This window comes from Alosa pseudoharengus, unplaced genomic scaffold (genome assembly GCF_046254945.1).
Source record: "Alosa pseudoharengus isolate Yale_2024_CS ecotype anadromous, Long Island Sound unplaced genomic scaffold, YU_APseudo_1.1 YU_APseudo_1.1_scf_17, whole genome shotgun sequence".
In the NCBI taxonomy this organism is placed as follows: domain Eukaryota; kingdom Metazoa; phylum Chordata; class Actinopteri; order Clupeiformes; family Clupeidae; genus Alosa; species Alosa pseudoharengus.
In genome coordinates, this window is record NW_027468640.1 from 29351924 (window position 1) to 29367151 (window position 15228).

At 43.7% G+C, this 15228-nt stretch overlaps 1 protein-coding gene across 1 annotated transcript; it reads right to left on the reverse strand.

Annotated features, from left to right (window-relative positions):
• Positions 1 to 273: 273 nt before the first annotated feature.
• On the reverse strand, positions 274 to 10024 carry cct7 (chaperonin containing TCP1, subunit 7 (eta)). Its single transcript, XM_076289223.1, has 11 exons — positions 9943 to 10024; positions 8893 to 9046; positions 8652 to 8758; positions 8083 to 8261; positions 7656 to 7827; positions 7111 to 7275; positions 6683 to 6871; positions 4737 to 4834; positions 4397 to 4529; positions 3755 to 3961; positions 274 to 982 (listed from the first exon to the last, which is right to left on the reverse strand). The coding sequence occupies exons 1-11, from the start codon at positions 9946 to 9948 to the stop codon at positions 755 to 757; spliced, it is 1638 nt and encodes a 545-aa protein (XP_076145338.1). The 5' UTR covers positions 9949 to 10024; the 3' UTR covers positions 274 to 754.
• Positions 10025 to 15228: the final 5204 nt, after the last annotated feature.

Consider the following 15228-nt stretch of genomic DNA (forward strand, 5'->3'; position numbering starts at 1 on the left):
ACCTACTGAACTGATTCACGATTTTCTAAATGTATTTAAGCACAAGATAAGACTTAGGTCTCAACAGGCAGTTTTCTGTTAATATTTCCTAAGATGTACATAATGATTCCTACCAGTCGAGTAATGCTGCTTTGTCACTATTAGTGTTTTAAGTATGGAAGAAACTACAATAAATATATTCTGCCCTGTGACAGCAGCCTAAACACAGGCCTCCGGTATTGAAACTCGGAGGTAAGAAATGAAGCAGAGAAATGATTCAGACAGACCTGAGTGAACTGTGGGAGTATTCATTTTAATGGTCCAATAAATAGCTCCACAGAGTGACCCAACAAAACGGCAAATCTACTGCGGCTCGACATCAGTGCGTATCAGGAGGGCAGGGCTTCCACTCAGCTAACCTTGAGACACACTCGGACAATACTGAGAGAGAACACCCGCCTGTTTTTATTATGACTCTTACAAACAGACCATCTCTGGCTCAGGCTGAAACACCCGACATAAACGATGACTAACCGTAAATAAAATTGAAAAACAAAAATGGGTGTTCTGTAACAAAGATAATTATTACAAAGAGCGATGGGAGTGCAGAGACAAGCCAATCAGCTACAACCAACAACGATCTTTTTCACCAGCCTTTCACTACCGCGTGTTTAAGTGTCCACAGGTCTGACCTTCCAAGGTGACCTGCCCCAGCTGACAGGGGATGGAAGAGAGAGAGAGTGGGTGGGTATGGGGGGGGGCAGGGAGGGGTCGTTTAGTGCGCATGAGGGCGCCCGCGGCCTCGTCCTCGGCCGCCGCCCGGTGGTCCGTCCATGCTGGAGCGGGGGTTCTTGATGGTCTCGTCCACGGACAGGATGAGGCACGCGGCCTCCGACGCGGCGGTGAGCGCGTTGATGCGCACGATGGCCGGCTCCCACACGCACGCCTGGAAGTTGTCGGCGATGTCCTCGTTGTTGATGTCGACGCCGTACCACATACCGCCCTGGCGGATGAAGGAAAGGGTGAGGTGGTGAGCTCAAGTCATCGGAACAGAGGTAACAGCAGAGAACACGGCAGAGTAATCCGTTCAATTTTTTAATAGCAGATAGCTGTTTGGAAATAATATGGACTACCATAACCTAACTGCAGCTTTAAGTGCGCCACATACTCGACGCACCCGACCAGTAGCGCGACAATGTGACGTCACAGAAGCGCCGTAACCATTTATACTCGCGCGTGGTGGTCGTGACACTAGTTGCAATATTCTCCTGAACAGAGGTGTCGCTGTTGTGAAAAGACTAACGTTAACTACTTACACAGCAGAAGAAGCTGCAGTAAGAAACACCAGTAGCTAGCCTCTGTGATGGTACTTCAGACTTTGGTTGCTACTATTCACAACTACCATCATCATTATCATGTAGTTTCCAAGGTGTGTGCACAGGTAGATAGATAGATAGATGGATATATAGATAGGTACTTTAGTCATCCCGAGGGAAATTTTAATAATTTAAACAGTTTAGTTAGCTGGCTAGCTAGCTAGCAGCTGGCTGAGTTTGTGTAATTTCCTGAAGTGGAAAGAGATTTTGTTCAGGCCTTAATAGATATCCTTTGTTTGAAAATAAATAGTTTCTATTCTTTCCTCTTAATTCCATGTGTTGCATGGAAACTTTGTTAACTTATCCAGCAAACTATTAAAAATTCACGACTGTAACAAAACACTGCCACTCGCTTGCCCTCGAACTAGTCCATCTTCCTTGCCTTGTCGCGCTCGTCTGAAAAAAAATGAGTGGTGCGCTACCGTGTGCTACACGGCCAAAACCCTGGCGCGCCAGAGAGATCTACGTCATTTTGACGTCACGTTGTCGCGCTACCGGTCGGGTGCGTCAGGTATGTAGAAGCCATTAGGTTTGACCAGGTGGAGTCTTCACAACTGAAATCCATCACCGTCAAAGGTTAGAGAGCATGAGGGAAAGACTGAGCAGCGTCAGCATGCCACGCCAGTCAGATTGTCCAAGTTGGACTCTCTGTAGCAGGGAACTTTGCCTTCCGAACTGTCGTTCCTAATGTTAAAGCGCTTGGCTAATCAACGAGATTGTTTTGCTGTGTAGGTTAGCTTGTTACATGCAAGGAGTAGATGTGTTTTTGGTTATAAATAGGGCTGTCAAAATAACTGATTAATTTCGATTAATTAATTTGAGAAAAAATAACTGATTAAAAAAATTAGTGCAGATTAATCGATTCCGTATGACCTTTGACCCCGAGCCATTCTAGTCAGTAAAAATTAGACTATAAAATGAAGGAGAGAGAAGAAAACGTGCTGCCTGGATCATTGATTGGAACATTTACTTTAAAAAAACAGCCTGATGGTGTTGATAAAAAATAAAGTGTTGAAAATAAAGTCCTCTGCAATGAAATGCCTTGTATGTGAAAAAAAAAACTTCTTCCCGAAGCACTTTTGAATTTATTTCCTCAGCATATTAGGTCATATATCATAGATTATTATGGCAATTATTTGAACAGTGAAAATAATAATAAAAGAGTTTTTGAACTTTAATGTCACTAATGCTGATTATTCAATGATTCATTTGAATTTAAATATTTAAAATACTTTCACAGCAAAAATTACATATGCGATTAATTTAGATTAATTAATCACAGAGTATGTAATTAATTAGATTATTTTTTTAATCGATTGACAGCCCTAGTTATAAAACAATTTAACAATTGAATTTGATAAAAGTGAGAAGCCTTTAGATCAGGGGTGTCCAAACTGCGGCCCGCCACGCACTTTAATCCGGCCCACCGAGAATTTATTAGTTTATCATAGATCCGGCCCGCCACACGCTTTAATCCGGCCTGCCGAAGCATTTAATTAGGTTATCATAGGCCGCTCACTATTTTTTTCCAGCGATAGACGACGTTGTGATCAACTTTAGGCTACTGCAAACTGCTTTACACTCTTCTTAGAGAGCGTTTACAATGTCAATACAGCTTGTTACATCGAAATACATAGTATCTCCATTGCAGCAGATCTAACTACGTTATGCTACTCATTTAATTGGGAACGCATTTGAGCATGCACGAGAGGGAGAGAGTGCGGCAGGTTCCAGCTGGCTTGTCATTGTTGATAATTGATATCTCCTTTTTATAAGAAACTTTTAAAAGGAAATTGCGATGGCAACAGTAGTTCCCACTACTGACCATTTATAAACTGTGAGGGGGCACAGCCATAGGCACAGCACTAGCCAAAGGCTAGTGGAGCTGGCAAAAGTCTTAAAATGACAGTGCACCATTTATAAATGAACTAAACAACATCAAATGAACAGTATTTCTTAAGAAATTTATTTTCTACAACAAAATTACTTTGTCATTTATACACATAATTTTTTTTTGTGTGGCCCGCCGGCCAATTTTCAAAACCCAATGTGGCCCTTGAGTTAAAAAGTTTGGACACCCCTGCTTTAGATCATACTCTTAGAAGAATGATTACATTAGGTTTATTTTCCTTATATGGAATGGAATTATTAGTAATGGGAAAATTGTTTTATTACTTTTTTCCTCTTTGTACTGTACACACTTTAAGCTTGCCGGTTAATGGTTAATGATCGATTAACGAGCGTCTATGAGCCATCAGTCTGTTGCTGAATCAATTGGTAGTGTCTCCAAATATGCCAATTATTGTACTTTGACAATAAAAGTGTCATGCATGGAGATGTATTACTGCATATTTATCTATGTGTGGGCCAACATGCTTGAGAATAATGGGTGTTGTTACCTGTGCGTGCTTGGCCCTCAGCTTGTTGAGGATGTTAGTGGCGTCGAAGCCGGCGTTGTCGCACAGCTGCCGAGGGATGATCTCCAGAGCCTTGGCATAGGCACCGATCAGTAGCTGCTGCTTGCCAGGAATGGTTCTGGAATAATCCCTCAGGTACTTGGACAGCTCCATCTCAATGGCCCCTCCACCAGCGACGACAGAGTCATTCTGAAAAAAACATGAACATGTATTTTTTACAATCCAGACTTTCAGACAATAAAAGAGTTTAACCACTAGGGTGTGCCAGAGTTAAAGTAATGCCCAAATGTAACCATTACCATCTTTGGTATGGGTCTGCTTGTATTTCCTCACTGACTCAATAAAAGCCTAAAACATTCCATAAATATTTGCATCCAATAAGCAAATAGGCCTATAAAGAGGGCATGTTGTAGACTTAAGATACAACAGTCCGTTTAAATGTTGCAGCATTTTGCAATCATTACCCTTGTACTTGGTGGCTTGAACTTTTCAGATGTACAAAACGAAATTATACGCAATTACAAACTTGTTTCTAGACAATGTGGATCTTAAATTCTTAGAATAGCACAAAATAGGGAAAGTGATTAGACACTAGAAGAGAGATCCCCACATGGTTCAACCTACCTTGATTGCTCTGCGCACAATCATGATGGCATCGTGCAGTGAGCGTTCTGTCTCCTCCATGAACTGCTCCGCCCCGCCCCTCAGGATGATGGTGCACGTCTTTGCCTTCGGACAGCCCTTAAAGAAGTTGTACCTGAGGAGAGAACACATCCCCCCCAGACAAAGACGTCAATAAACACGTCAACCCTCCTCTGAGAAAAGACCAGTGGGATTTAGAGAACCCTTTTATCCAAAGCGACTTGGAGCATCTGGTATCAACCCAGCCACCACACGGACAAGATTCGGCTGGATTTGAGACAAGCCACAGCTTCATTTGAGACATGTCAGTGGGGTTCCTCACCTCTCTCCTCCCACCTGGACCTCCTCGAAGAGTTCGCACTGGCCCAGCACGTCATCGGTCATGGAGCCCACGCTCGTCTGGATGGAGCCCCCACAGGCCTGGAAGAATGGAAAACGTACGAGTTAACTTGCCATCCTCTGAACTCACAACTTATGGCCACCTTACAACAAACAACTTTGACAAGATTTGGGAAAAATTCTTGAAAGATTGGAGTCTTTTGAGTAAAGCTTGAATGGGGGGGGGGGGGGTGGCGGCATTAGTTAAAAGACTACAATCTTTCAAGAATCTTTCCCAAATCTTGTCAAAGTAGTTTGGTGTAAGGTGGCCATTAGCTGCCATGCACTGTGATGCACTCATAAAAAAAGCAAACAAACCATAAGGCTAATGTTTTCTAGGGACAACGTCTTTTATGACTAGCTTTCTGCTGGTCTTATCTAGGGACAAGGTCTTCCTTGTGACCAGGAATTCAGCACAGTGCCAGGGCATTCATGGGGAAGGTGTCAAGTCATAACGTCTCAGGTTGTCTGTGAAGTGAGCCTGTTCTAAATGTCAGCCTGTTGCCAAGGCCCAACGTCTTTGTCTTCTTCCTCTCTAATGCCAGTCTTCTCTTTGTTCCCCGGGCACCTTGAACTCAACAGTGGGGAAAGTAATCCTTTTTTGCAGCCCGCTCTCAGGCTGGAGTGGTTTGTAATTCATTTCGTTATATAATCTGTCTAGACAGTGACAGTGAGTCTGGGTAAAAACATACTTCACAAAAGTATGAATATATTCCAACAAAATTGAAAAATCCACTCAAATAAGTGGCTTTGGTTGACCTTGGCCAAGTTCATGTGCAACTTGAACACCAGAGACAGAAACATATTGACCAAAACATATTGATGTCAATGGGGCATTTTGCCCATGTTCAGGGTGGAAAATAAAAAAGAAAGATTTGCATAAGACAAGTCAAATTGGTGTTTTCAAAAAGAAGGGATCATGGAGAATAAAGAAAAACATATTTAAAAAATCTTTGTATATTCCCACAAGGTGTTTGGGTGCTCTGAAAATGAGAACCAAAATGATTTTTCAGACTTGTGAGGTCTGCTGTTCAGACCCTGAAGGGATTTATTTTCCGTTCGTTGCTTTTTGTGAGAGTGTTTCTACTTATCTCAGTAAGGAAAATAAATCAAGAGCCTATGTTGAGTACAAATATGTCTTCTGAAGGCTTAAACAGAGCCCAGCCAAAAACTCCAATAAAATTTGTATCAACTTTGAGGGACAGCTATGACCATGCAGGATTATCCAGACCAAACGTGACGATTTTGCTACATACTATTCCTATTTATGTACCAGCATGCAAAATTTGAGCCTCCAACATGGTTTAGTTCTTGCGCTGTGGGCTTGTGAACTTTGACAAAAAAAAAAGAGGCCGAACAAAATCGACACCCCCCTCCCCCTGTAAAACTGGCTGTATCTTGGAAAGTATTGATCTTACATAAGAGTAATTGTACAGTGTGTCTCCTGGGTAACATAGGTACACCTGGTAATTTTTTCAGAATTTTTTGAGACCTAAGTGCGTGGGCCCTGGTTGAATTGACATGGAATGACCCGGCTCCTACACACAGTTGCGTTCGGTCAATGCATGCCAATGGGTGTTCCTGGCGGCAGCTATCCAAATGACTTATAATCGTAATTTGATTGGCTGGTGCCTTCTGATATTGTCTGTCGGTGCAGCAAAAGTTGCTAACGCGAGCAAAACTTTGACGCGAGTGACTGGAGCAACGCGACGCAACGGACCCACAATTCAGTTCGGCAACGGATGACATAAGCCCATGTAAAGTGGCCAGGATGCGTCTCCAGCACAACACCGCACGCAATTGTGTGTAGGAGCCGTTAAAGGCAAATGTTTGCCAACATGGACAACATGAAGGCTACCACGGGTGGAGAGAGCCACCCTGTTCCCTCACCATCATCGTCCTCTTGAGATCCTCCTCCTGCACTCGGCCGGCGCAGAACAGGTCCCTGTCTGCGAAGAACTGCGTGGCCACGTCTCCGATGGGCAGCTTGGAGAGCACCACCTTGGCCCCGGACTTGTAGATCTTCTCCAGCTTGTCGTAGAGGATGTTCCACTCGGCATCCACGATGGCCTGGTAATCCTGGAGGTGTAAGATTAGAGCCATTAAGATCCTGACTCAATTACAAGCGCAGGTTATTGAAACACTAATTACTTAATCCAATCCCAATTACAGCGATACACTGAACAGCACAATGAGGAGACAATAAATATGCAGACTTCATGCTATAATCAATATAACAATGTACAAGTTATTCAGGCAGTATGGTAAATTTCAAAGGCCACTGATACTGGCTGTGGAAAGAGGTGTCAAATACGGACCTCTACAGACTTGACACGGACTTCTGCGTTGTCCTTCTCTGCTTTGAGCTCCAGCTCAACATTGAGCAGAGCGATCTTTGGGTTGTCATAGCGCTTGGGCTGCATCTCGAAACCTGCATAGGAGAAGGTCTTCTTGAAGGCAACACCTGCCACCAGCTGGGAGTCCTAGAGAAGTAACAAGTGGCTATTAGCACACACAGACACACAAGTAAAACCACATGAAAGCACACCTCACCATCAACGGACTGTAGGTTCAACCAATGTTATAGCAAGAGAATGTCAATCAACAATAATGTATGGTTTCCCAGCAAGCTTTCCATGCATGTCTTTATTTTGCACTCTTGAAAACAGACCAGCTATTGTCCATCATATTACATTGCTCCTCCCAGCATAATGCAAATGTACAACACAGAACCCACACATACATGATAATGAACTAATATTTAGTCCTTATTGGCTTGTCTAATGACATGTATGCTAATACTTATCCATAGTATCCTCTACCAATCAAAATGCCATGGCCATCACATGCGTTTTTTGCTCACCTCAAGAGCTCCACCCTGCACTTTCTTCATTCCAATCATCTTCAGGGGCAGCAGTTCATCCAGCGACATGACCGCGTCCACCACCATCTGGGAGAAAAAGCCCTTCTGTCCGGCAATTAGTTTTGAGTTCATCGCGGTCGAAGCACACTTCTCCAGAAGTTGCCTCTGCTCTCTGGAAGACAGTCAACAGATGATTCAAATAAATCTTCCAAAAAAAAATGTTTTGTTCTTAGTTGATACAACCATTAAATTTTTTGCCTTAGCATGCATAGCTATGCTAGCCTGGTGGGCAACAGTGCTTGAGTGAACACAATGCAAGTAGTCGGCCATGCTAAATCTTAGAAATCATTCAATTGCATGTACTCCGAAACCATTGTCTCTTTGGTCCAGTCTTTAAGATGAAACTAAAAGCACACATCGCACGTACTGCTTGTCGTCCTTCTTGATGGTGACGGCGATCTCCTTGATCTTCTTGACAGCGAGTTGGGTGGCGTTGCGGAAGGCCCTGATAATGGTCTGTGGGTGGAGGCCGTCCTCCACGTACGGCTTCAGCTGCTTCAGGAACTCTGCCGCCAACAGGGTCACGGAGGTTGTGCCATCACCAACCTGAAACACACAGACACATCAAATATGCATGTATGGACAAGCTACAATGGCTGACATGCAAGGAAAACTATAATCATTTTGTAATAATAATAATAATAACAACAACAATGATAATAATTAAGTTTGTTCTTAATTGCTCACAAGGTGTGGATTCATACTGCCTTTATAACAGCATTATAGAGATCTGGTCCAAAACCAACAAGCTACCTACCTAAAAAACTTTGAATGAATCACATAACTACATACTAAATGATAGTAGGAAGGACAGGTGTGTATCCATCCTTCACATGGCCATATTCCATCAAAATGAGTTGCTCATAAAAACCACACCTCAGGAAGTGGCCATTTTGCACTGTGTTGCTTTCAACACCACCACAACAAGAGACCTACCTCAGCATCCTGGGACCTGGCAATGTCAACAAGAGTCTTTGCAGCAGGATGGACCACTTCCAGAAGTTTCAAGATGGTAGCACCATCATTTGAAATGGTTGCTTTGCCTAAGGAAATACGTTTTAAAAAGTTAAAAGTTTAGCTATCTAAAAAGACACATTTAAACGTAAGTGCCCACCCCCCTCCCAATTCATTTTAATCAAGTATATATACACTTCTGCTGTATTCTTTGACCCCTCACCTCTGTTGTCCACCACCAGCTTGTCCATTCCACGGGGGCCCAGGGTGGTGCGGACTGCCTCTGAGATCACCTGGCAGGCCATGATGTTGCTGACCAGTTGGGGCACACCTTGGGAGGTGTCTGTCCCCTCCTTCAGAACGATAAGCTGTGGATTCTAGCAGGAAAAAAAAAAGGCGTCGGAGACCATTATGCATTTTCTCATACGGTAGGTCTGGGGGTTCACAAAGGCCTTGGAACTGGAATGTCAAGAGAATGATCGCCTTTGACAAAGGTTTGCATGTTAAGACCACAACTCTCTGTACAACAACAGCGACGTATTTTCACGTAGCACCTACCCAATGCATTGTCCAGTAATCAGCTGCAACTGCCTATGCATCCCTGCTCTAATCTGCGCATCTCTCGACAAAAACCAATTAATGCACTACCTGATAAACTAACGCTAACTTTGCCATCATCGTGAGGTGGCAACTGCGCACACACACACACACACGTCTGACTGGTAGCACTCAATGCTTTTGTTTAGTTCCTAAATAAGTCCAAAAACGTTTCAAGGAAATGGTACTGATGTGTTAGCTAGCCGGTAAATTAACTAACTGGCTTAGCTACTAGCGAACTAGCCGATTGATTAGTGGCTAATGTTAATGCATTTAACAGTGCCATAGCCTACTCAATTTCTACAATTCTTTCAAACATACGTTGATAAGCAAAGTACGTACAAACACGCTCACAATTATAAAGGGACGTTATCGAAAACTAAGATGCAAAATGTAGCTAGCAAGCTACAGCATCTGACACAGCACTAGTTGTCAAACCCAAGGAGGAGCCCGTTATAGGCGGAGACACGGGAGAATGGGCTAAAAAGCTAACAAGCTAGCATGCCAATAGCAGGGTAAAATACGGATCACAGATCTGTAGACAAGAAACATACACTATTTTTCAAGATGCCCGTCAAAATCCCTACATAGTGGCTGCCTCAGGTACACATAATATGCCAAAATCTCCGCAGATGATGAGGGATTAGTGTTGAAGTAGGCATGTTGTACTACTCACCATCATCTTGGCAGACAAGAGAAAAGGAAGGCGATGCCGGTCTAACAATCCCACAATGCACTTGGAACCCTCTAGAAAAGTCCTCGCCTGCTCAGTCTGATGTCTGTTATTCTCCTCTTGGACGCTTGGCGGCGTTGCTGCACCTTTAAATCATGCAATCTTACTGAAACTCGTCTGTCTTCATGATGGAAGTGTGAATATAATCCACTAGCCTACTTCATAGCATGTCGTTCTCCTGCAGTGGCACACAAAGCAGTAACATTTATCCCCTTATGTCTTTACATTTTTTTTATGTAGCCTACATTACTTTTTAAACTATTTAACTCGTGCCATATGCTTTTATTTACTATTCTTTGCTTTCATTTATGTAAAGTAGTCTACATTGAATTGCCCCTGTGTATGAAATGTACTATAGCCTTTAAAAAAAACGTTGCCTTGCCTTGTTTTAAGCAGAAGCCTGCCTACATACTTGCTGCACACTGCCCCCCCCCCCCCCCCCCCCCCCCCCTCTCTACATACACAGCACATTGTCTTCAGGATCTTCTCCAACACCCATCCTCTACATACTCTACACACTGCCCCCACCTACCCACACACACACACACACAGTCACTGCTCCACTCCCCTCCCGCCCACACACACATCTTCACTGTCATCACTCACATACATCATACATACAGTACTCTGCTTGCAATAGTAAGTCCCTTCACCATACTTGCAGTACACTGCCCCCCCTCCCCTACATACACAGCACATTATTGGAAGCTTCTCCAACACACATCCCCAACATACTTACAGCACACTGCCCCCCCCCCCCCCCAAATACACAGCACATTGTCTCATGAGGAAGCTTCTCCAACACACATATTGCACACTGCCCTCCCCCCTGTCATCCCCCCAACACACACACCAAGACCCCTGGCAGTTGGGTTAGCCCCTTGAGCCGTGGATCTGCCCAAGGTTTCTTCCTTGGTAAGGGAGTTTTTCCTTGCCCCTGTTGCTCTTGGGTGCTCCTTGTTGGTGCCCCCCCCCCCCCAATCCCAATCCTCCCCCACCTTTCTTATGCAGCCTTTGCCACTTTATCTACTAAATCCCGCTTCTACTGCACTTTTTACCCCCCCCCCCCCCCATAAATGCACAAATAGGCTGACACCAGACATAATTTCACTGCATTTCTTACTTCCAGTAACTATATGCATGTGACAATAAACTTCCTTGTATCCTTGTATTTAAACAAGCAGTAGCTTAGCCTATACATAACTCCACTTTCTGTAAGACACAGGAGATGAGGGAAAAGGTGGCGAAGGTATCAAGCACCAGTAGCCTACTATGCTGACCACCTCACAGAAAATGATCATTTCAGGAGAATCTATAACCTCAGGACAAAATAGCCTAGATAGGCAGTTTTCAATTAATAAGGTAGGGGATGAGTATTTTCAGAGTGTTTTCAGAGATGGGCTAACCATGGTATTGTTTAAAAATGTATTTCTGGCCCCAGCTGTGGCGCAACTGGCTGGGGCACCTGCACCGTACGCCGGCGACCCGGGTTCGATTCCCGCCCCGTGGTCTTTTCCGGATCCCATCCCTGCTCTCTCTCCCATTCACTTCCTGTCACTCTCCACTGTCCTATAATTAAAGGCATAAAAAGCCCAAAAAATAAATAAAAATGTATTTCTTTCTGGAATTTGTCCTTCTTTAACTCTCATATGTTTTTGCATAACAGGAACTTCCATTGATGTTATCATCGTGCCCTTGTGTGCTTTCTTACATCACAATTTAGTTTGTCAGTCTCCTTTTCTGAAACAAGCCCAGTCTCCTCCCCCCGCCCACTCCTCATGTCTTGCTCGTTCTTTTCTGATCAGCAATTTCTTTCTCCGTGAAATGAGCGTATTTTAATGGGGCATGCAATATTGCATCAGTCAGCAGTAAATCACAGTTTGTGATTAAGAAGATGTATTGAACAATGCATGATGTACAGCAACACAGATCACTTCTCCAAACAAGAATTCCTCTCACAATACTACCCTGAGAACTTGGGTAGACAGTGAATCAAGTTCAAACAGATGTTCTGCTGGCATATATTAAAGTATATGCCAGGGCAGTGGTTCAAGGCTATTTTCCGCCCATGTAACTAGAGGCTTAGGTTAGCGCGGTTGGTTTGGCGCTGGTACGATGGCAGGGGTGGTGCACGTCCCTCTCTCTGATGTGCCTGCGCCCTGTGGTTGTGGCTCCGAGCGCTGCGACTCCACACCGCTTTTAGACACATACAATTATCAAACATTTATACACGTACAAGACAGAGCCTCGCCCTCAAGGGTGCTTCTTACAGCGGTGATATTTCAGGAAACTGCCTTGTACAAACCACCCAGGTCACACAAGCACCCGTTTTGCCACAGTTTGTGAGAGCATGGTGCAGCTGTGCTGTTGACACTGGTCTAAAGCAAGAGCTACTGTATGTTTTGCACTCATAACAACACTCAGCATGGAAACAAGCAGGAGATAAAGACTTCCAGTAACTTCTCTCTCAGGATAAGACTTCGGATGCACTTTAATCTTCTACTCACTATTTTGAGTTCATACTGTGTAGTTCAACTACTAACCTGCATTGACTGAAATGTCAAGCAAAACCTTTACATGATAATTTAGTCTGGGCTACACCCTTTCCCCCCTGGTAGAGTCTGTGATTAAGCAGCCTCCCCTCCACCCCTCTCCAGACATGGCTTTCATGTGGAATCATTGCTATCATGTGCTCCAGGCTCGATGGTGTTCATATACATAATCACCTCCATTAGCAGTTAAGGGTGGAGAGGGTGATTATGGGGAGTGAGCAAGATGGAGGTATATTTCCTGTAAGGTCATAGGGCATCAGATAAGAGTTGTGTCAGCAGTGATCACATTTGTATTACAGTTGTATTACAGTTGTATTACAAAAGCCATGCTACGGCACCATGTATGTGGAACTTCACTGTGTATAGGGTAATGATATCTCTACTCTAAGCTATTACACATTGGAATCTAACATGCGAAACGCATGAAATGCGTGGAGAAGGGATTACTTAATATCTGAATAAAAAATGACTTTGATCTGATGTCCATTGCCCTGCTCTCTGCTGTACAATTGAAGCTGGTCTCTATTGAAAGTCTCTAAATGCTAACATAATCCCTGTATTTCAGCTTTTTCTGTCTGAACACTGTGCAGTGTGCACAATCTCTGCAGAGTACTACAAAGATATTATGCGGTGCTCTGTGAAGTCTGCTGAGCTATACTGTGCTGGTCCATAAGGGTCTTCAAAGGCTCCACAGCAGTTCAGCTCATAATTGAATGCTGCGGGGGGTCTACAGTGAGCATTCTCCACCAGCCTGACAACAGCATCATACAGGGAAGAGCCCAGCTGGAGTCTACTTGAGGGGTACAAAAAATATATAAATATAAAACATGGAAAACAACACTATGTCGGTGCACATGACAAGTAATTATTTGTAATCAACATCCATAAACATGTGTTTTGTAAGGCATCCCTTGTAAATCCTGCTCGAAGTTTAGTTTATGGAATGTGAGAAAATGATTTGTGTATGTACAGTATGCGTGTGTGTGTGTCTTGGTGTATGTGTGTTGCTTGGGAAAACAATGGAAAATTGGAAATGGAAAGTGCCAATGAGACATCAATGTTCATGTCTTCCTCTCTTGCTATGTAGGCCTACAAAGTATGTATGTGTCTACTGCATGTTTGTGCTGAGGGAGATGATAATAAATGAGTTTGTGGGATAGAACTCACTCAGTGTTTAATAGTGATTGTTACTTTAGTCTTGAGGTCATGGTTTCCAATTAATTAAACCATTAATCAACACCTAATCAATACTCCAATACTCTAAGGTGTTGATAGCTAATTACTAACCCTTGCCTTACAAAACTATGGGGTTTTGGTGTATACTTGCCACTGAGCGCTGCACATGCATGTGTGTGGCTGTGTCTGTTGAGATAACAGCAAGAGCAAAAGCCTGAGTGTTACGATGTGACTGAGAGTAAATAAATGCACTTTCAGTGAGTTGCACTTGCGTAACGCCATAGATCCTGGTGAGGTCTGCACGCTGTAGCTTTTTTGAACACACTAAGCGTGATGTAGCCTACTCAAATGTACCTTAAATTAGCCCTGAAAACACCAAAGCCACTCAATTTCTATTAAGAGGCTCTTAATTAATAAAACAGTCATTTAAAATTTGACCTTAAAAAGGCATTCTCTGTGTCTTGCGTGGAGTGGGTAGCTTGGAAACATCAAGAAGTTTTGCGAACGCTGATGTGACACCGCCTTGCATGCGCGCGACTTGGTCCTCTCGCTACCTCCCCACCCTCCGTTGCGAGTCGGTGCTGATGCGAGAGCATCGCCTCTTTATGAATTTATTCATTCCGCGGCGTCAGCCTCTCCAAGTCTCACAGTTACGGGTTACAGATCCATTGGTAGGCTCCTCGCCGGGTGTGTGCACATTGGCTACTGACGCTCGCTCTCAAGGATTTACTCATTTCTCTTTGAGACGTGTCGTCTTACAATTTACAATATTATCTATAACTGTCTCATACAGAACCTGTCGATATTCCTTTCCGCTGGAGACTGTTTGAGCGATAGGGGAAATTGTAGCGGAAGATGGATGCTTGCGCTCTAGGGTTCTACTTTTAATGTTGATTACGGTCTGCTACGTGTAAATCCTGCCACCAGATGAAAACACATTTGTTTGGACCTCCATCAAGTTCGTGGCGCCAGTAAGCGGTGGTTATCAATTTAAAGGTTCACCAGGTTAGCTTACAGGGCACGTAACAATATAGCCTGTGCTAAGAATCTAAATTCTCTTATTTAATCAAACTGGGCAAAACATTTTATTCAGTGGGAATGATATGCAATTGAGTTCTGTACCCGAACGGCCAGTCAGGTGCAGTCCTTGTCATCACGCGAGGCACATCTGAAGACCCCGGGGCAGGTTGCTGTTGATAACCTACGGACTGCACAGCATAACGTGGCTGATAAGGATTTTCTTGGAAGTGGGTGGTTTGACTGGAAGGCGCTGGAGCAGCCACAAGTGAGTATGGATATGGGGTCCGTTATAGCCTACACTGTATTGCAAGATTAGGGTCATGTTATAAACCAACTCAAGCGGATATGTTATAGGCTACGCTTTATGAGACTTTAGATAACGTATTTCCCCGAGTCTACTGAATGCAAGACACCCTAGGCTATGTTACGCGCTTTCACCATGTAGCCTTGATTAAAATCCACTTTTTTACTTAACCAGTCT

Excerpts from the sequence above, each read along its gene's own strand:
- cct7 (XM_076289223.1), bottom strand. Across the intron at positions 7,276-7,655 it reads TGCAGGGTGGAGCTCTTGAG|GACTCCCAGCTGGTGGCAGG; the intron begins GTGAGCAAAAAA and ends TTACTTCTCTAG. Across the intron at positions 3,962-4,396 it reads TTGTGCGCAGAGCAATCAAG|AATGACTCTGTCGTCGCTGG; the intron begins GTAGGTTGAACC and ends TGTTTTTTTCAG.